Source organism: Ceratosolen solmsi, unplaced genomic scaffold, assembly GCF_000503995.2.
Source record: "Ceratosolen solmsi marchali unplaced genomic scaffold, CerSol_1.0 scaffold1, whole genome shotgun sequence".
Classification (NCBI taxonomy): domain Eukaryota; kingdom Metazoa; phylum Arthropoda; class Insecta; order Hymenoptera; family Agaonidae; genus Ceratosolen; species Ceratosolen solmsi.
The window spans coordinates 9,390,171-9,413,473 of record NW_011948415.1 but is presented as its reverse complement, the minus strand read 5'-3'; the positions used below and the strand labels follow the sequence as shown (position 1 = coordinate 9,413,473).

The 23,303-nt window shown below is 29.0% G+C and overlaps 1 protein-coding gene across 1 annotated transcript in view; it reads left to right on the top strand.

The window, feature by feature from the left end:
* mtd (TLD domain-containing protein mustard) overlaps positions 1-23,303 on the top strand; it is a 113,364-nt gene that overhangs the window by 28,571 nt on the left and 61,490 nt on the right. Inside the window, exons 4-5 of the mRNA XM_011507868.1 lie at positions 6,839-6,907; positions 7,563-7,669. Of these exons, the coding sequence (XP_011506170.1) occupies positions 6,839-6,907; positions 7,563-7,669 (176 nt within the window). The remainder of the gene's footprint in view (positions 1-6,838; positions 6,908-7,562; positions 7,670-23,303) is intronic.

The following is a 23,303-nucleotide window of genomic DNA, read 5'->3' as shown; positions in this document are numbered from 1 at the left end:
ATAGATGATTATTGTTACAATTGATAACAGGTATTTTATTAATTTCTCAACATATATATCGTATTTTTGTTAAAAAAAAAAAAAATTGTATACACTAAAGATAATTGCCTTGAATCACGTATTTTAAAAACGAAGAATTCTATTAAATTAGAAATAAGCGTATGTTGGAATATATTGGTTTGCTGAGAAATTCGTTTATTAATAAAGAAATAGTAATTTAAAAAAACATAATGTACGTAAAATTTAGAATGAATAGTAATTAACTAGAAATTATTCAATAGTAATTATTCTATTAGTAAGCGAAGTATTTGAAATTTCATTTAAACAGTCGTGTATATAATTTCGTATACACTTTATCAATACTAACGACAGGTAATTTAAAATTATTTGAAGATAATTTTGATACTTGCCCACGATAAATTTATATTTGCATGAATATAGAGTTCGAATATTGTATAATGAATATTAACTTTAGAAGGAATGCAGTTCTTAAAGTAATGGCAATAGTAGCGAAGTTTGTGTAGTTTCAGTGGACGTCAATTACTATTATTATCAGTAAAACTTTATTAAAACTACGAAAGTTAAATTCATTAACTTTGGTTCGAAAGACAGTAGTTAATTGAGGTAGACTTGAAATGAATTAAAATGTTTTTAAACGTTTATTAGAATCTTGATAGATAAGATATAATAGCATGAGTGACTCGCTCTAAAGATTTTATTGAAACATGTCCGCATTCGTTAATAAAAATTTTCTGTACGATTATTCTTTATAAAGTAAAGTCATTCAAATACAAGCCTAAATTATACTTCATAATATATATATATATATTTATGTTATTTATGAAAAATGACGTTTACATTATTTTATTACAACTATTGCCTTGCTCTATATTGATTCACCTATACACAAATCTCATTTTACATCACTAACGGCTGCATTAATTATTTGCAGTCTTCTTTGGATTTGACTTTATAAGTCCGTTAAGCGACATGACATGGATTTATTAGCCAGCAAATATATTAAAGTATTTCCTTTTGCATAGGCAACCGAGAAACTTTATAAATCGGATATCGTACGCCATTTGCAGTGTCAAAGCAAAGGAGCCGTGCGCCTAGTAGAATGCAACAGTAATACAAGTGTGTATATTCAACGGCTTTCTGGAGCTCTCTCTCTCTCTCTCTCTCTCTCTCTCTCTCTCTCTCTGCTTCGTATTTAGCCCGTTCCCTACCCCACCCATCCGAGTCCCATTGCCACTGTCCAAACGTCAACCTTCCACAGCAACGCACACACGCGAGTAAAAACAAAGGCACAGTGTGTAGATGGTCACGTTCAGATGACCCGTAATTCGCTCTTAAACCGTGCAAATGAATTCCGTTTATTCCATTTCTACATGTGTGTGCATTGTCGTGCATTATGAATACATAAAGTCCAACGGTCCTTTATAGGGTCAACGAACGAAAGAAAAAGCTAATAATGTAAGATTGCTATATCGGACCCCAATGCAATGACACGAACGAATTCAATGAAAAAATGCATTCGTATGAAATGCAGCCAAATTTTTCATTAAATTGAATGCGTTTTACAAACTACCCACTTTTTTTTTTATAATGAAATTTAGTAAGCAATTGAATTTTTGATATTTCATCCAGTGTATTCCTATTAATTAAAAATATTTCGAATTTTATAATAATTGGTAAGACATTGTATTAAAAGTTTATAAAATTTTCAAACTACGAAATTTTCAAAAGCTAAATTTTTCGAGATAATATTACTAACTAATTAATAGCTTTAACGAAATAAGTAATTTACGTAATATCTATAAGTCGTTATGCTTTTTATATAGCTACGGCCAACTGCTGTAGCAAAATTTTATGTAAATATTTTTAAAGGCTTTTCAAAATATATTTCTTAAAGTGTCTAAATGATAAGATGATATATTATCATTACTTACAAATATAATCTTTCCACGATTGAATCAAATATCAGTAATATATGGTCTCTCTAATGTATCTCTCAATTCAAATTATATGAAATTAAAATGAAATTTTTTCGTTACTTTAAAGCTCTAATATATTTTTATACTTTTGATAATTTGTGATGTGTTATGTATTATGTGAATTGTAATTATGAATGATGAAATTAGATACTGAGAATCGAATTTACACTCAAAGCAGAAATGCTTTTTACTGCTAATTATAGTCAAAATATTACATAATAATATAATGGAAATATATAAATGGATATGAAATAAATTACTTTGATTGTAAGTACTTAATTTTTGTGAAAATGAATTTGACAATTTTGAGAAAATGAAAGTTCATCTGCATTCAACATGATTTTAAATTGAAAAAAAAAAAAAATATATATATATATATATATATATTATTTCCCTATTTCAAAGAAGGATCGTCTCGTTGATATTTAAAGAATATTATCGGTATATCACTAAGACGTCTTTATATTCGAAATATCTAAATTGTAATAATTGTCTTAAATTAAAATTAAAGGACGATCTCGTATAATTTTCAATTTAATTTTACCGATTATTGCATGATTACGCTCTCTAGAATGTAAAATTGACATCGTTCGTTTCCATTAGACATAAAATGTAACGTCTATGTATGAGTTTGTCTCGTATTTATAAAATATCGATAATCTGCGTAAAACAAAAATTAATGTTTATACAAAAAGACTGCACTTGTATAGAGACAGTTGTACTACTACTTAAATACCATATTTTTATTGTCTTTCACTTAATTGGCAGATCTTAGCAAAAAGTAATTATCTAATAATTTGATAATAATAAAAACGTAATAAATTCGAAAATATTGTCAATTTAATTTCAATGATAATAAAAAGAAACTCGAATGGCTTATTCGGGTTAATGAGTTGCACACTCGTGCAAATAGAGAGTAGGCTCGATATATGAGGTCTGCTCTCCTCTGAAACTCGAGCACGAACTGTCCTCAGGTCGCTTTGCTACCGAGCAGGAACGAGGATACGCAGTCATAAATCGAAAGATAGCAAAAATTGAACTATTATATGCTCCGATAGTTATAAGCATCTGCGTCGCAGATGCTTCATATTTTTAATTATTATATGATCATAAAAGCTAAGTATAAGCGTTGGTAGTTGAAGTGGTAAGCTTCCAACACACTTTTATTACTTTATGTCTCCCGGAATTTTCTAGACAATCTGTTAATCTGTGCTGCCTAGAAGTTCATTAGTAGTCTGTAGTTTTATAAATATACGTTTGTACTGCTTATGTTGCAAATGTTTCAACGCTCCTATATTGAAAATGTTCGTAATGTTGTAATAAATATAATATAGATAATAAAGGATTGTATTGAGAATTTCGAGAATATTTAATTTTCTGGTACGGATAGATCAAATTAAACGCTTTTAATCGATATGACGATTTATAATAAAAAAAAAAAAAAAAAAAAAGCCACTTACCATATTTTTACTTATACAAGCAACCACCTACAAAGTGTTGCATAAATACAATTTTTAATATTTTTTTCTTTAATTTATCGTAAGCTCCTGAATAATACATATAATATTTTTTCGTGACAAACATGGTTCTACGCAAATACATATTCTTTAAATGTTGAATCAACATTCAAGAGAACTTCGAATGAATAACATACCTGAAATACTGTTAAATGTACGCATGAAATTGCCATACATTTTAAAGAGAAAAAAATATAAATACACAATTTGTAATTACAGCACATATTTACCGAACTCTTTATATTATTTAGAACTCATTATAAACTACATTGTATTTATTTGAAAAGAAACATATTAAAGAGGCTATCTACATAAGTAGATAAATAGTTAAAAAAACTTTTTCAAAATGCATATCGAAGTTGCAATATAAGTATGTAAATGCATGCACATACATGCCTAATGAGACCCAAAAATGCCTTAATATTTTTATTAAAAATTGTGATTCATTTTTTATATTAGTTAGTGGTTTTGTCTTCAACATAATTCGAAAAATTTGAATAAATTGAAATTTATGAATTGTTACTGTGATGCGGAATTTCCTAATTCGATAAGTAATAATAATTATTAAGTAAAATTTTCAACTTATATAAATAGATAGAGATTAATCTTGAATAAAATCATACACAATAATCAGGATTTTCATAATACGTAATGTGAATTATTGATATAATGACTTGTTTGAAAATTGTATTCTATTCCACTTTACTCTAATCAAATATCATATAAATCACAAATTATAAAATCTTACATAATTTTAAAACTTCCTCAATAATAATGATGTGTTTGAAGAGTAATTAATTTTTAATTTATGTTCAATGCACTTCTTCAACTGCCTCTAATTCCTAAAGTGATTTTCAGAAAAGCAATTAATTATTAAATAGTTAGTATTTAACAAATTTCGAATACTTAAAAATAATCATTATTTAAAAGTATAATATAATTTATTTTATCGTTTAAGAAAATATTAGCCATACAAAGTATTATATTTTCATAATATATATTCGTAATAGTAAATAAGAGCTAACTTATTCATGGGTCCATTAACAGGTTATATATTATAAACAATAAAAAAAAAAAAATTCGGTATTAACTGAGTATTTGATACACTATACAAAGTTCGTGGATAAATCATTATGAATGTTTCATAGATTTAAATTTCTCAATAATGTTCTATATTTATATATATATATATACTAAATATTAACGGATTTAATTAAAAAAGAGCTTTTCGAGTTATACGACTTGTTTGTACATATTTCAATTCAGACGTCAGTCGGTAGCGAATGACCTGTTTAAGCCGAAACTGTTGAACTCACTTATGGTCTCTATCTTACAAAATAATTTATTTTACTAATTCGAAATAATGGCCAATGTATGAACACGTGCATCCTTATGTTACGTTAAGGGAGTCTTTTGGTATTAGATCAATAACATTGCTCGACTCGAAAAAGCAACGACCACTTTCGGATATTTTTTCTTGTGGTTACATATGCCTATAATAATAGTAGAAATAACAATATAATACATTTAATAAATAAATTTATTAATATGATAAATAATCATCGTATGCTTTATTGTTGGTTTAAGAAAAACTTAAAATTTCATATTTTGATGTTCTTAATTCCATCGTTATCTCAATTAAATACATTTGATCTCTTAATATTTCAATATGTATTTCTAATAACCATTTTATTAGGTTGGATAATAATGCAAAAAAAAAATGTCACATGAATAATATGATCTAAATATCATTACTATTAATGAAATTACAATTCCAAAAACTTGTTCAAATTTTTAACAAATACAAGAATTAACATGTTTATATAATTTATGTAACAACATATATATTATTAGTATCATATCCTATATTTGTTTTATATATTATTATTCTAATTAAATGATATTCATAGTAAATAATAAACACATATTTACGTATAACATTCATTTTTCCATTTTTATATATAAATTAATACGTGCTAACCTGTATGTTAGAATTTTCTCATAAGCGTTAGGAAATCTATACAACTATAATAAACTATTTACACCAAAACATCTACTATTGATATACACTATTCATTGATTTCATCATATACTATATTTATTAATATTTGATTTTATATTTTATTTTATAGCATGTAATATATTCATTTTTAATCTTATACAATATATATATATATATATATATATATATATATATATATATGCATCATAAAATATACATGAGCATTGAGAGTATTTCGACATAGTTGAATCATATAATGCATGTTTTCACAGTATTAGACGTAAAACTATATACTTAAGTACATAATTTATATGGTTTTTAAATTTATACAGTTAATACTTACTATAATACGTATATAATAATAATAATTATATAAGTTATATATTTTTCATGAGCTCCTTGGATCCAATGAGCTCTAAGCGTCCATTATTCGGATATTGTTTCAAAATATTTTACAACGCGATACCCAACAAGGTATCAGATTATATACGTTTATCTGATTCCTTCATTATCAGTTGCCGAAAAGAATATATACAAATATAAATAAAACACATATTAGATACTTTGATTTGTAAATATGCGAATAGCTAAATGTAAAACAATGTTCTAATTGTGATTTATTTTTTATGATATTTAACATGCTCAGTGTTATACGACTTTCGATCAAAACATTTTACAAAATATAGTAAATTTTTGTTCTTACATATTTTTAATTCACATATTTTAATCTATGTAACTATGTAATTGAATTAATTTTTCATCGTATAAAAAACTTTTCCTTTTGAAAACTTCGAAATTGCTTATTTTATCTTGCGGAGTACATTCATGCTTACAAAACTTTATTGATCCAATATTCGCGTACACTATTAGGCAAATTAATTTATTCAAATTTTATATACATATTGATGGAAAAAAAAAAAAAAAAAAAAAAAAAAAAAAAAAAAGAACAATCAATTGATGTTAATTGAATTTTAACATAGTATTCTATTAAAGTATTTTTTATGTTTCTATCTGCAATACATAATCATTTTTGTCAAATAATCTACATATTTGCGTGCCAGTGTGTATACTCGACAAATAAAATTATATAAAATTTATTATTACCTTTCCAATCAGCAAATACATAACAACATATTAATCCAATATTTGCATAATATGGCTGTAAATAGAAATAGAATTTTTGAAAATTTTTATTTTTGTTTACATGCTTGCATTATTTCTATTATTTTATTATAATTCTTTTTATTATAATTATAAGCATCTCGCACGTTTGCTTGCATGTTCTCACTTTTTTCTTTCGTTTTTGTTTTGTTGATAAGCAGGTCCCGGCGAATGTCTCAAGATGTGACGCACACCAGATCGACGGAAAATCTCACTAGCTCTTACTTCAGGTTTGTACAACAAAAAACTTCATTTTACATATGCGATTCGATAGAAGGATCCAGTTTACTCGGCAAGTATAATATTCATTGTTCAACTTGCAAAGAATAATTTTTTTTTCTTATTTTACACGCTTTCTTATATCCAATGCTTTTTTTTGTTTTTAACTTTGGCATGATGTATCGCGTGACATTATATTGATATTTATTTGCTTATTTGTCATTAAGAAGTGATTTGAATAATCATTTTATGTAACTATTAATATGTATTTATGCTAGTGTTGCATATATTAATTCTTTTAGTATCGAATTGGTGCTTGAAACTTTCAAGATACATAATATTTTTTTTTTTTTTTTTTTTTTTTTTTTTTTTGTAATAAACATTACAGCATCGAAATATCAATATGCAAATTTTAGAATTTATTATAAGATTATAATGTATTATCTTTCAATTAGCATAAACTTCGATTTAAAAGCATACGTTTCATTATAATTTTATATCAACGTATACGGCACTTAACCGGCGGATAAAAAAGTAAAAAATTGTAAAAAACTTTTTTTTTTTTTTTTTTTTTTTTTTGTAATAATATGGAATATTACAATAATAATATTTTACAGTAGGTCGTAAGTCATAAAAGAATACTGGATATTTCCTTTCTTTTTATAGGAGTAAGAGCCACAGTGTAGATCATGGGTTCGCTGCGCCATTCGACTTGGATTCACTTCGCAACAAAGTCGAGAGTCGCTTTGAGTCTATCGACAAACTCTCCAGAGGTTAGTGTTACAAAAGTCCATATTGCTGATCCAAACTAATCGATATAATAATAGATATTTTGAAAAAACTGAAAGCATATATTTCTCATTTCTGTGCCTAAAACAAGATGACACAGCATTGCTTTTGCATTCAAAATGTTTGAGATTTAGCTTTGAGAAATTCATTAAATTTATTGGTGAGATATTTTGATTTACCAATACGTATAATCCGGATTTGTTTGAATTTGTAAATAAAATAAATATTGATAGAGAGCATAATTGAAATGAAGATACCCGGACATTCAATATCTAAATTATATTGTAATAAACAATTAATGTTTTCTCGTTTAACCATTAATGAATTAAATTCCTGTTCCGTACATTGTCTTGGAAATTTAATATTCTCGATTGAACTAATGTTTTAGGTAATTTGACAATCGATAATTTTGAATAAGCGAGTGTAATGATAAACCATAAAATAAATAATTAATGGCAAAAAATAATTAAGAATTGTTTAATATGCTAATTTTACAGAAAATGTATTTTTGAAATGACCATTTTAACAATATTGCATAGTCAAATACATATCAATTGAAAATTTGCTAAAAAGTATGAGTATATTGTGAATTTCATAATGAAATCAGTTATACTGCAAAATTTGTTTTCATAAATGCATTTGTTTTAGCCAAAATTCAAATTAAAGTAATAGAACGTTACTTAATAAGTTGATAGAATGTTCGAGTCTTGGGTTAGTTTTTTCAATGAATAGTATTCAGCGATTTATTATCATGATGAAATACAATACTTATAAGCATAACGGAAGTTTTTCATATTTGAATGCGATAAGCCGCATTTGAAGAGAGATAAAATTAAACAATTAATGCTTTCGTACATACGTTTTAACGTTCTCATGCGAGTACCATACGAAGGTTTTTCTCTGTACAGTGTACTTAGTGCAAGACGACAATTTCGCTTAATTGCACAACTCACTGCATTGACTTACTTACTTTAACTGGAGCACAAAAATATTGGATCAGTTTATGATATATAAATATAGTATTATTTCCATATAACAGTGTATCCATTATAATATAATTTGTAAGTTAAAATCGATTATAGATGTAATTACAGTATATAGCGGGAAAAAAATTCTTATTTATAATTAATTCTTGCAATATTGAAATTTAAAAATAATGGATCTTAAATCATATAAATGATTTGAAACGATATTTTTAAGTACTTCAATTAATTATCTAAATTCTTATATAATTTTAAAATCAATTCAAAATTAAATTTTAAATAAATATTTAATTATTCTTAATGAAAATTTTTTTAATTGTTAATTTATATTTGCTATATATTGCATACTCCATGAAATGATATGAATTTCTCTACTTAAATAATTATATTTCTACAGCACAAGGAAATATATATATATATATATATATATAATATCTATGTATATTATTACTATGTGATTATTTTATACTTCGCTTATTATTATCTTGAATTAAATAGTTGCAAAGTTTTTAAATTGTTTAATAATATCACATATTATAAATATACATAAAAGTATCGATGAAAATAAATTAATTACACGATAGTTGATGAAATATTAATAAATGCATGCAAATAATAACATATTATTATCACATAAATGTATAAAAACAATACGTAACTTTCAATATCTTTAATGAAATTATCTAATATTTGGAGCAGAAAAAATTAGAAATAATTTCATTATTTAAACATTTTATCTTAATCTACGTAGAAGGGTCATATTACTAATTCAATAAATTAAACTTTTTTTTATTGACACTTACATTGTGTAAAATCTCATTTATTTGTACTTTATTCACAGATTACATGACCCGTATAATATTAATTAAATCTAATATCTTTTTTTTCACAATTGACGTTTCAGTAATTTTTAAACATTAATATTTTGATAGATTTACGATAGATTTTTATATAATTTTGGTATTCACGAGGAATATTTATTAATATGTTACTTTATATATTTACATATTCAATTTATTTATCGAACGTCTTGAGACAACGAACATACAAGTTCTTAAGCATTAAAATGAAATTTTCATAAATTTTTTCCTTTATATAATAGTGCATTGAATTTTATGAAAATTTCAAACAGCCTTGAAATATTTTGTACTTAATGCTTCAATGTGTTGATGCGTTAAAAACTAACGTTTAGTGCAACGTTCAATATAAAGGCTATTTATAGTGAATTTCTTAATGTATATAAAATTTTACAAGCTAATGAATTACTAAATATTCATTGATGGAAATGTAACCTTTTAGCATCCATTGTATTATTTAAAGATCAGCGCGCCGAACATGTGACTTAATAAATCGAAATATCTGTGACATATAGAAGATAATGTGTTAAAGAAATATTTATTCACCTATCGCTGTTTTTAATAAGAGTCGATTTTGTTCGAAAAGTGAGTTCGTGAATAGCTAGGCGACCTAAGTTTATTCTCTTGTTATGGAGTTCAACGACTTTGAGAAGACGAGAGAATTGATTTTCTAACAGGAACCACCTCTATTGTTTTCTGCGTCTTTGAACAAATATTGAACTGTAAAGTCGGAACAAAAGATGCAAATACGAAAAGAGATTTTTCGATGTTAGTCTATTATTGTCATTCCTATTGCCAACACGGAGACCAGCCTGCAACAAATTGCATTTATTCTACGTCTAATTTCATTTAACAATACTACACACACACACACACACACACACACACACACACATATATATATATATATATATATATATATATATATAGCTAAATTCTATTAAAAAGAATTTAAATTAATTTTATTTTCCGATTTCTTAAATGCTTGTAATTTATGAATTTGAAAAATTAAAGTTTATTTAAACTTAACGAATAAAGCGAATTTACAAATCACTGTAATATAATGGAATGCACGTCACACTTACTATAAATATTCTATCAAGTTTTGTATTTTTAAACAGAACATTGAGATAAATTATGATGTAAATGTAAAACTATTTTATCGAATAACATAATCGTGCAAAGAATCAACAATATTTTTTGTATGAATAAGCACGCAAATATTAATTTTTGTACTTTGCTCCTGGAGTTGGCAGTTTTAGTGCTCATTAGTGCATTATCATAAAAATTATTTATTCAATTTTTGCTTAGTAGATAATATTTTATCACATAATCGAATCACTACTCATTGCGTAGGCGCAAAAGTTTGTCGTAATTTGACCAGTTAAATTTTATCCAATTTTTAGTAAAAATTTGTTATGCCGCGCCAATTACATAATATTAATCAATATTAACAATGATAAAATATAAAAATCATATTCTAAAGTTATGTAATATATTGATTATAATAATATATATTAATGCAATATATATATTTGAAGATTATTCTAATAAGTTGACAATTGTCCAAATACTTTTGAATAGTTTCTCCAAGAATTTCTCCAATCATTCAAGTTGTTCTATACCGGCGAGTTTCAATAAGCGTCAGTATTTTATTGTCTTTATCTTTGACAGATCGTGCAGAACTTGGTGCATCACTAAAATTAAAATTGCTTTGAGAAGACTTTTGGAACCGCTTATGACGCAAAATTTCTAACGATATTCTTAGTGTTTAAATCATATTTCCTCGTCTTTTGTATTTAAGAATATAGCTCTTATACATTGAAAAGTCAAATAACAATCCAGTATATCAGAAATGTTTCTTTTTCTTTCTTTTTTTTTTTTTTTATTTTAATTCTCAAGAAAATTACAAAAAATAAAACAACCCTAACCATGCATAAGGTATGTAAGTATGTATTACATATAATTTCATGCATTTCACATATAATGTAATTGATATTGCGACTTTGCGCGATTCAATGTCATGTAAAGCGGAGCTTTCGAAGAATATTAATAAGCCAAGATTTGACTTTTTTCCTACATTCATCGGAATAATATTGAATTTTAAACTGAAAAACAGCGCTCGGAAGCTTAGTGAGCCACGTATCGCGCATTTACGATTATGTACATGTGTATGCGTAGTGAAACGGAACCGAAATGCAATGCCGTAGGCAGGATCCGCATTCTAGTAATTGTGGCTTGTATTTCGAGAGATCTTTGGAAATGTAGGAAATGTAAGTGAAGTAAATATAGGAATTGTCAGTGAGATTTCCCACGTGGAAATGCACGCCGCGTGCATATACGTACATGGACGGCTGCCTTCTGACTACCGCGATAATCCTTGCGTTTAATAATATACCGAACAAAGATACTGCATATCCTTGTTTTTTTTTTTTTTTTTTTTTTTATATATAAATATATGAATACGCGCGAATAACTGGTCGTGGTTACGCTATTTGCAATTGCGATTGCTTATAAATTGACGAATGCGTTGCAAACGATTTAAATGCTTAAAAAAAGAATTACGCGCATTAAAAATAAATACTTCATTGGTTATTTATTAGCGATAAATAAAAGTCAGTAATGGCCTATTTGAATCCACAAAATGTAATGAATAATCTTCACAAATAATAGATTGAATACGAGATCCTATGATTCTATGATTGCATTATATTTACAAAGTAGCAGAGCAATTATTGGCGAATATACTTTTGGCGTATATACGACTGATAGTAATTAAGGTCTCGTGAGTTATTTAACCGTGTGTAATTTCAAAATCGAAATTATAATAAAATATTACTTTTTGATTATCGTGAATCAAAGATAAAAGTCATTTTATTTCTCTGTTGACACAATACTAACTCTCGGCATTTCGTTTCAGGCTGATTTCATATAATTGATTCTTTTCAGTGGGTCCGGATACTTCCGAGAGCATTTGCTCGCTCTTATTAAACAAATGAATGTGGGGTAGGGGTTGTAGGGCGATGGGGGATGGGGAGGGTGGGGGGGGGGCAGAGAAAGTCATTAGAAATTTGTCAGGACAGGAAAAAATCGCGCGAATGAGAAAAGTAAAGTAAGGACGAACCGCTTAATCGAAGATCCACTGTCGGTGATAACCACGAAGAGGGAGACGAGCACGCCAACACGAGATGCGCACCCGAGTACGAAGAAGAAAATGGATGGCCTCGATGAGAATAAAGTACCCCGATCTCTTCGGCACATAGATGGGAAATAAACCAGCGTTTACACTTGGGAGTGCGAGAGGCAAGTAAGGCCGAGGGTCGGGCACACGTTTCAACGCCCCGATGTGCCTGGATATTTGCTGACAAGGATGCGAAAGCGAGCTGCAAAGGGGTTGAAAGCGGATGGAATGGAGATGGAAAGGGGATGGAAAAGGGATGGAAAGAAAGTGCACAACTAAGCACTGCAAGCGAGGCATTTACGATACAGTTTTTGATGTAGTTGGGAAAGTATGGGAAAGTCAAGAGCTTCGTGAACACCTCCGAGTACATCCTCGAGAATGATTGGACTCGTGGATGAAAAGCTTTTCAAATAGATCCAACATCCGTATGGGGATTCATTATAATTCGTTTTATTTTAAATCGTCATATTTGGGATTTTCTTTGGCAAAATTTAGTATTTACTAAACATAATAATTCAGAAACAGAAAATACATGTAATTTATTGTAATTTATTTCGAAAATTTTGTTTTATATTTTTAAGTAAGTTATCTCTTTCGTGTTGAACTTTATTTCTTTTTTTCTTTTTTTCTTTTTTTTCTTTTACCTTTTCTAGTTTATCGATGTTTTAATATAAATAAATATAATCGTAATAATAAAAAACTGCCAACCGATTGAAAGTATAAAGCTAAATCATAATTATTTTATCATTTATCGGTAATTGGATTTTACTTTGAACGTTACTAAAAATTATGTCATGCCGATAATGCTTTCAGATTCAAAGAGTTTATACAATGTTTATTCAGTGATTAAAAAGTAATTTAACCGATTATTTACAACATCTAAAGATATCTAGGTTATCTTTCTTATACAATTACATTTATGCTTAAAACATATACTTCCAAGAAATAATAAATTTTATTTCTCTTCTATGCTTGCAATTTACATTACAAATATTATAGAAACTTGCTTATCGTTATTAAAGTGTCCCTTTCTTAATATCTGTATTAAATTTTCCCAGCTATATCTTGAAATTATCCGCAAAAACTGCATCAAATAATTTATCAACTTGATATTTATTTCACTTTAATGTATAAGAAAAAATTAATGCATCCTGAGCAGATCTCTCTTTATTTATTTTTTTTTATTTTTTTTTTCCTTTTTTTTTTTTTTTTTTTAAATACTAATACTATCATAAGCTATCTCTTTCTAATTTTCTATTATTTCATTCATTGATTTTATTTGATTAAAAGCAGCTGGCTGATTTTTCATATAAATACTACATAGAATTTCGTTCAAAATGTATCTCTAAAAACAATTATTTTAAAAATAGACGGACGATTCTATATAATTACCTTCGGTTTTACGTGACTTTAATTTACTTATTAGTTCTGCCAAATTTTATATCCTTTCTTATTTTAAATGTATTAATGTAAAATATTCGTAATCAAGTTTGTGTTCTATTTTCAAAAGATTTTAATTTATCCATATAAGCTTAGCACGTATGGGTAAAATCTCCGCTAACTAGTTGCAACTGTTTATTTGAATTTCTGGCAACTATTCTTCATACGTAAACATCATACACTTTATGCCCAGTAACGGTAAACTTGCTGTAAAATTCCAATACGAACTCACAAAGCAGCATAGTTGTCCATATTCTAACATATTATGATATGCTAATACGATCGTCTAATGGAGAATTAAAAAGTCAAATTATAGAAATTAGAATTTTCTAAACAAAATTTAATATTCCTTAAAGTAGCATACATAAACTTCTAATTCTATTAAATGTACTGTGAAAGAGTAGGTTATCAATTACGTTTTAGAAACGTACAAAAACATATTTGCTCTTAAAAATTCCCCTTAACATATATTGCTTTATAATATTGAAAAAAGAAAAATCACTTTTCAATTAAATTATTATTTTGTATAGAGTAATTTTTATTTTTACAGTGCAGATTGTTTTAACGTTATATTAATCATTAACAACCTAGTAAGGTAAATATTTATTTAAAAATATATATCTCGACAAATATAATATACAGATTTGACTAAAGGTTTAATGTTGCGGTACGTATCCGCATTTAATATAGATTTTTCTTTCGAAATGTGTTTTTACATTTATTTTTAAAATTATAAAAAAAAGAAAAACATACATTATAAAATAAAATAATAACTATATTAATAATGATCACCTTATAAATGTAAATTATTTTATAATTTAAAAAAAGGTTCATAGTTATTGAATTTTCCTTCCCTTTCAAAATAAATCGCATTAAAAAATCATAATAAAATGGTTTCACATTGTGATAAAACATGATTTTATTCACATTTTAACCATACCTTCTTTACATTTTAAGCGTTTTAGTATGAAAAAGATTTTCCAACAATTTTCATGAAATACTATATAAAAAATTCGCATTTTATTCCTTTCACAAATACGTAATGTTAATTACATTTTTCACGTACGATGCGTTTTTATCACCTACTTCAACTATAACGCGTACAATAAACAAATAGTCTTTTATGGTCTAACGATCGATCAATGCTTCGTCATTATGATTTATTCGAAATAAATTAATGGATGTGCATTGTTCCACGTTAAATCAATAAATGAGGATAAGCAATCATTTCAAATGGTATTCACCCGTAACAAGCATGAACATTTTCTACGATCAATCGTATATTCTGTATTATCTATAAATCCTCACTTAATATAAAACTTCGTTGAAAGAATAGTTTTCGAAAATTGCTTTTACTTAAAAATTTGTTTCCACATATATATGCTATATGATATGTATGCTTGTAATTCAATGGTAAATCAAGTTTAATAATTATATTTATGCAATATATGCTTGGAAAGGTTTGATATGACAATGACATTTACAATAACAATTTTTTATTTATTATTTTTTTTTCTTTTTTTTTCTTTTTGTTAATCTCGAAATACTAGTTAAAATACTTAACAGTATCCTTTGCGTAAAAATAATATTTTCAAAATATTTGCAAACTTGTTGTATAAATTAGATTTTTGTTTCCATTCAAAGTGAATAATAGTATGTTTAAAATTGAATATTATTATAATAAATAGTAATGAGGAAATTTCAAGAATCCAGATGAAAGCTTCACTACAGGCATTTATTTTGACTTTAGCACTACTTTGGGTACGCAATAAATTATACTTAATCATAATTTCAATTTGTGCATTAACCACTCGAATTGAGTATAAACAGCTAATTAATTATCACTCATGTGTCACTTGTAGAAAATAATTGAAAAGTCTCGTAAGAATAAGAAGAAGATCTCGCTTAACTCTAGAACCGAAATGGAAATGTCTCGCATTGAAAAAAAATGTTGCGCTTTGAGTACAAATATAAAATGAAAAAATAAGTATTCTTTAAATAATTGGATTTCGCATCATTAAACTTATGTGTAAGCTACATACGAACGACGATTAAATGTTATTTAGTTGTTTCGTAACGCGAAAGGCTCATTTTTCAAATGAATCTTTATTGAAGAATTTCAGCCGAGTACATTCGATAAGATTTTTTAGCACAAAATTTATTTTAGATTATTAAATTTATATCAATGAGTCTAATACATTCCTACATTATGTTTTTCTTCTTCTAATATTTCACATTCTTTGTAAACAGTATTTACTTATTATATTCTGATGTTTATATTAGTCATACCGAGTATGTGAGAAAAATAATTAGAACTTAAATAATATCTTGGACGCATTCATATGTCATTATTAAGTCGTATTAAATGCAATGCTACCTATCCTACGATTTCATGAAAAATTTTCCATTTTTTTATTTTTCATTATCGTTTACTTAAAAATTAGAATTTTGAAAGGAAATACATTGGATTACTCGATGGAATGCTGAAGATTTTTAGAGTTTTAATGTACGTGTTATTGTAGAAAAAGACTGAAATTATTTATTACCTCTAATGAGCATTATCCATGTTTTATTTATTTACTATAAATAATCGTATTAATAATAGCAATAATAGCAATATCTTGATATAATGATGAAATTTAAACAATTATTCAATGCTACTTAAGAAAGATAGTAAAAAAATGGCGAATAATATGAAGTTGTTGGATATTCAATCAGAATTCCATCACTTGATGCAATGTAACACATTATAATGTGAACATCTATTGTGTTATATTGTGTTAAGGAGCGAAAATCATTCTTATGATTATAAAACGCGATGCAGAAGAAGTCCCGGGGACAACAATCTGTTCATCGCGTATACTCGACGGGGATACAAGCGACCTCGATTAAACGACGAGGAGTAAAAACTTTTTACAAAAATTATCCGTGTCATCCGATGAGTGAACTCTGGTCTGCCAATCGAGCGAAACAGATCTCGTCAAAATTCAGGGAACAGTGATTCTCGATTCGATTTTCGTCTTGACATCGGCAACAGTAACATTCAAAATTTCGATTATTCGTAGCTTATCGTCTTCATCTTCTTCGTCTTCGTCTTCTTCTTCTTATTCTTCTTCTTCTTCTTCTTCTTCTTCTTCTTCTTCTTCTTCTTCTTCTTTTTGTTTTTCGACTCAAGAGGAGATTCGTGGTGGTGGCGTCGGTAGTGGCGACGTCGATGACAATGGCAATGACGGTGGGAATGGTTTCATCGGCCGGCCAACGTCCGCTAACTCGCGCCAGCTCCGATAAGCGCGTAGGTGAGAAGGATCCTGAGTGAGAGAGAGAGAGAGAGAGAGAGAGAGAGAGAGTAACAATTGGCGCGAGCTCGGCAACGTAGCCACCGTTTCAGCTCAACTCCTCGTCATCCCGCGATCTCGTTAGTGCGCGACGACGAAATCGACCGGGAGTCGATCGCCCGTTCGCTCGTGTGTTCCTGCGCGGCCGACCTTTGTTTTACTTTACGCCACGACGCGGGTCTCCGTCAATTCCACAACATCATTTATAGAGATGACTGGATTACGTAAGCGTTTGGCACACATGGCTGGGAATCGCAGATAGTATGTTAAGGTTGGAGAATGAAGTCGACGGCGGGGCCGTGGTTCGGAGTCTCCCATTAGTGGCTGGTGTACCGCGATGCGAAAATCACTGCCGATAAAAGGCTGGAAATGTTGGATCTTTATTGACATAAGTAATCTACCGTCATTGATTTCTCGCCTACGCTGCGATAAATTCGCGCTTCCAATTCTTAAACATCGATCGAATAATCATAATCATGTGACATTGCAGGGAATCGGGCGTTAGATGCGCAGGCGCGCAAGAATGAAAAATTAATAACGCTATGGAAGCCGCTCGAGACAATTTGCGGCACTCGATGGTTTGGCATAATGGATTTTAATGCTTGATCAATTGAGCATGACGACGAGTCAAAATGACAATAAATGTCTCGGACGCTAAGAGTTCTCTCTGCGCTACAATACACACTTATCGTGAATTGTCAAAAGAAAAATATTTTTCTACATATATAATACCGATCGCGTTGCTGTTTATGCGCTACGAGGTTAGAAAAGGTAAAAATTGAATTCACTTTGCGAGCGCGAATTATTGTACTTTTACGCAATCGATTAGTTACTATTTCGAAGCGACGGACGGTCTATAAACCAATTCAATTGACTGGCATTGAGTAAGGTTGAAAAAAATCCGGTTTTGACGTGAATTGATATAGTCCCAAAGTTTTATAGCGGCCGTAAAGACATTTCGCACAATCGCAGCATTCGATATTTGCGCGAAAAGTCGTGACAGTCTCATTATCAGCGATGGGTACGTAGATAATGCAGCACCCGGACATCAGCCGCTGATAAGGAGACGAGGAGACGTGCAAAACAGTAGTAATCGGTGCCTCCGAAAGCCAAGGATGTCAAAGAGTGAGGAAGAGGAGAATAAGAGAGAGTTTCCAGGCACAAGGACGAGGGAACTCGCGGTGGACGTGGGAGAGCGCGAGGGGAACTCCGAGGACGAGCCGAGCGTACAGATTTTCAAGACAAAATGGCGCAATTACGTCGTTTATTACATGGCGCGTACCAGCCACGACATTGGCGGCGACTCCGTGTCATCGCTCTTTTTGCGCACCCTATCACGTGGTATTATGTTTACATCTACTTTGAGCGAGCGAAATTTCGGGAGTGATAAATTACCGAGTTGCGCACTTTGGAGAGAGACGGTAGATAGTGAAATTTATTACCGCTAAATAACCTTCTTCTTAAATTACGAAATAGGAATATAATAGTTTCTTACGTAAAATAATACGTAGCGCAAATCGCTGTGATATAATGTCGAAATAAATATTATAATAAGCATTTATTTGATCATGATAAAAGTTGATTGAACGATTGTAGAGAAGAGCATCGACGTAATGACCTCTCTCTCTCTCTCTCTCTATATATATATATATAGAATAATAATAATAATAATAATAATAATAATAATGCTGTTTCTCTCTTTCTCATTGTGTGCCTCGTACTCCATATTTAAAATCGTGCAAGGTTAGCGCGGCCGTTGAAATATTTAACTGTGGCAAATCACTTATTATGGCACACTTGATCGAATCATGAAAATATGACAACTTCAAATATCCTATTATAGTCGATGTCGTTTAAACCCTTGATATATCTGATACCTACATCGCTTCTTATAAGTATATTTACTTGGCATTAACTTCACATATTCCAAATATATTGCTGTTTTATTACATTTATTATATATCGTTATATAACAAATGAAGCCACTCGTAAATACATATTTAATTTGGAATAATAAATTTGATATGACAAATGAATTGTATCCCGCATTTTCAATATCAGCGTATGCATTCACTGCATAGGCAAGGGAAATGATGTTCTTGCTGTAAGTAGAATTTATTGGTCCTGAAAATTTGTTTCCATCGACATCGCCTTTTCGGCTGCATTGAAATATTCGTTTAATGCAAAGGGAATTTGACATACTTGAGCACATTTTTTCACATTAATAATAATATGGAATAATTTTCATATGCCGATAAAAATAAATTTACCATTTCTAATAAATCAACGTTGTTTTATCAAATTCAATTTTATTATTATTCATGATATGCCTATGGTATATTTAATGACAAATTTAATTGTGATAAATTAAATTGGTTATTATATCGATGAGAATTGTCGATTTTTATAAATTTTATAATTCTATGGATTATTATTGATAATGTTCATAGAATGCAATGAAAATTGTTCTAAATCTCTCGCGATTGTACAAATGTTTTAATAAGAAATAAAATCCACATAAATCAACTTGACTCACCGTAGATATTATAAAATATGCATTTCATTACACAAACAACAACAATTACAGCTTAAATATAAACTAATGCTCACGATGACAATAATATTTTAAACGATTTGGTTAAACATGCAGTAGATCTTGCGTATATTATAATTTATATGTTTGCATCGTTTAAAATACACGAGTACAATATAATTTGTCGACTAAAAATTTTGTACAATTCACCCTCGTGAGACGATTGCTGAACATTCGTGGCTAATGAATATCCTGGAAATCGTTTTAGGATATCTAAATAATCGCAATTAACATAATGTTTATTATGTATGTTTATATTATCATATAATGATATGATAAAGTTTTTGTATCGCTTTGTTTTAAATTTTACAAAGTCCTACTCGTTTTTATTGAAATACTTTTTATCGTTTGACTGGAAATTTTCATTTCTATTTCCGTTAAACTTTTAATGGTCCTTTGTTCCTGCTCGTAATACAAAGCGATTACAATAAAGTGTCGGCATTGCAAGTAACTAACACAAAATGAATAGCACTTGTCGCTCGTCGAAAAATGTTTATGAAAATAATAGGAAAGCTTTCAATTATTTTATCTTGAAATTCTTGATAATTGTAAGTATTGCTAGAATAATCGGCAATACCAATTTACACTCCATTAAACGTCAGATTTCGTAATTTATCAATCCATCGACTTACCACGTTTCCATCATCACTATCTTCCCCTGCCTTTCCCGTGCATTAATCACGCCTCCCGTTGCTCGAGATGCTGCAAAATAGTTTAAATGGCAAGCGATTAGCGTGATTTTTCGTGTCGAGGAGTAGTCGTGTGACCACAGACGTGTCTCTCTAGGCGTTGACCCTAGGAACGAAGCTAACCCTCGGGACCTCTAATCGGGTTCTAGTCGCATCCCCGTCCACGTGTATTCATCGCGCAGTCGTTCGTAATTGTTATGATGATAGTGTAGGACAATTACATTCTGCGAGAAGTATGAAAATACAATTTGGCCGAATGTGGTATAATCTCGCTTGCTTTCTCGTAAAATCTTTTTGTAAAATGAGCACCGAGATGAGCACGCATTATCCTAGACATTGAAAGAGATCTTGACGAAGATTTAGATTAGTAGATAGAACTTTGCCCAATTGGCATTATCGGTAACTGCCTATAATCGATAAATGTATATCATCTAAATCGATTTTTGATTAAATCAATAATAAAAAAAGGTTATCGATTCAAGCTCGGAAACGTGAATAACGTTTAATTTGACTTTATAAATCAGCGATAATTAAAAACATGTATAATATTGAAATTTCCAAGCTATTATAGAGTGAATCAAATTTGAATATATTTTTAAATAAAGAAATATTTTTATATTATGAAAACAAATGTATGTAAATTTATGTTAATATTTAAATAAACGATAGGGGTCTATTTATGTTACTAAAAGCTTTCTTTTCAAAGGTTTTTTAGCTAAAATCTATAATTGTTTCAATAAATACCGAAGATTTTTTAACGTTAATTTTATTTATATAACTATATTTATATATTAGAGTATGTAAATAAAAATTTGTTTTTTAGCATTAATATATTTTATGAAAAATAATTTATTAGCGCGATAGTATGTATATAATATTTCAAGTCTCATGACAATTTAATAACGTGAATTCATAAAGTTGTAGTGCAATGTTAAACTGTACAGCAATCTTAATATGTGCAAATTAACATGGATAGAATAACTTATGACTTGTTGTCATAGAAACTTTTAGAATTTTATGCCATTGTAATAATCAACTTAGTGCTTTAGTAATTAATTTTAATAGAAAACTTAGACTTGAAGCACAAAAATTGATTTGACATTTAAAATTTCATAATTCATTTTTATATATTTAAAATTATCAACTGTTAAATGCAAAAACATCCATATCTTAAGTAATAATAAAAATTATTAGTTTTTTTTTTCTTTCTCTCTTTTTTTTTTTTTTTTTTTTATGTTAAAACTGTCCAACCTTATGTATAAACAACTTATCTTGGAAAAATTATGTGCAAGTTACATTGGTCTTTGAAAATATTTGTAATATTTAATGTTTTGTTTTGTTGAAATTTTTTTCAACGTTCAATTACAATTACACGTACTTCAATTAGGATTTATATAAAAATCTTGTAATTCGTTAATTAAGAAGATTATGAATGACAAAAACTTGTTGTATTATTCAATGAATTAATACAAAATTAAATCATTATTGTGTTGGCAGTAAATGCATATTCAAGCAATTTTTAATTTAACATTAGTTAACAATCAATATACAGAAGGATTGTATTTTTTAAAAAAATTTTGATATTACACATTTTAAATAATCAGAATAATCATAAAGCTTTGAGAAAATGTCGAAGGCTCTATTGAAGAAAAAGAGAAAGAATACAGCAACACGTATATGTATCTACGTGTGTAGTCTTTAATAAGAAGACGTGCATTCGCTATTCAACGATTACCATTTTCTACATCGTCTCGTTATTACCCATTGTTTTGCTCAATTATCCGCTTGGAAGAAGCGGGCAGATGCGCACATCGGGTCTCGAGCTTTATTATTGTTCTCCGTGCCGTCAATGGGCAGCCGAGATAAATATCTGTCGCGCATCGCTAATTCTCCAAGTGATCGATATTCAATTTTTCGCCCGCCTTTCCACTCACCCTCGCTACCTGGCTAATCATACCAGTCACGCACCTTAACTATGACCATCTAATGTTGCGTGAGCGAGTGCCACACCCAAGCTCGAATGTCACTACGTGCTTGAATACGGCATCGAGGGCCGATTGATTTTTCACCACGTGTCAGGTCAATTGTCCGTATATTTATTTGCTCCGCGAGCGACATGAAAACGGAATGCGACCTGTCTTTTTTACTGGCGAGGCGCAAGCGCTTTTGTTTGGTGCTTCGGTACTTTAATTCAGCGCGCATAAGCAAATATGAACGTGTGCGTTGCACGTACGTTTGCTTTTCGACGCTGCGCAGTTCAATTGAGTTGTCCGCTTCATATACATTCTATAGAAGGTCCTCCAGGACAATTTCAATACGCAATTTCCACGAAGATCTGCTACTTTGTCTCTTCAAATTTTGTTTGCTCGATTGCTTAGCGAGGAACTGTCGTTATCAAGAAGAGAGAAAAAATTATAGACTTTTCGTTTTATTGTTGGATGCTTTTAATGGAGAGCAAGTAGAAGCAAGCGAATTGAGTTAAAGGATCGAAAGTTAGGCGGCCTTATATTCAATTGGGTCGTATCAGCTTGCTTCAACTA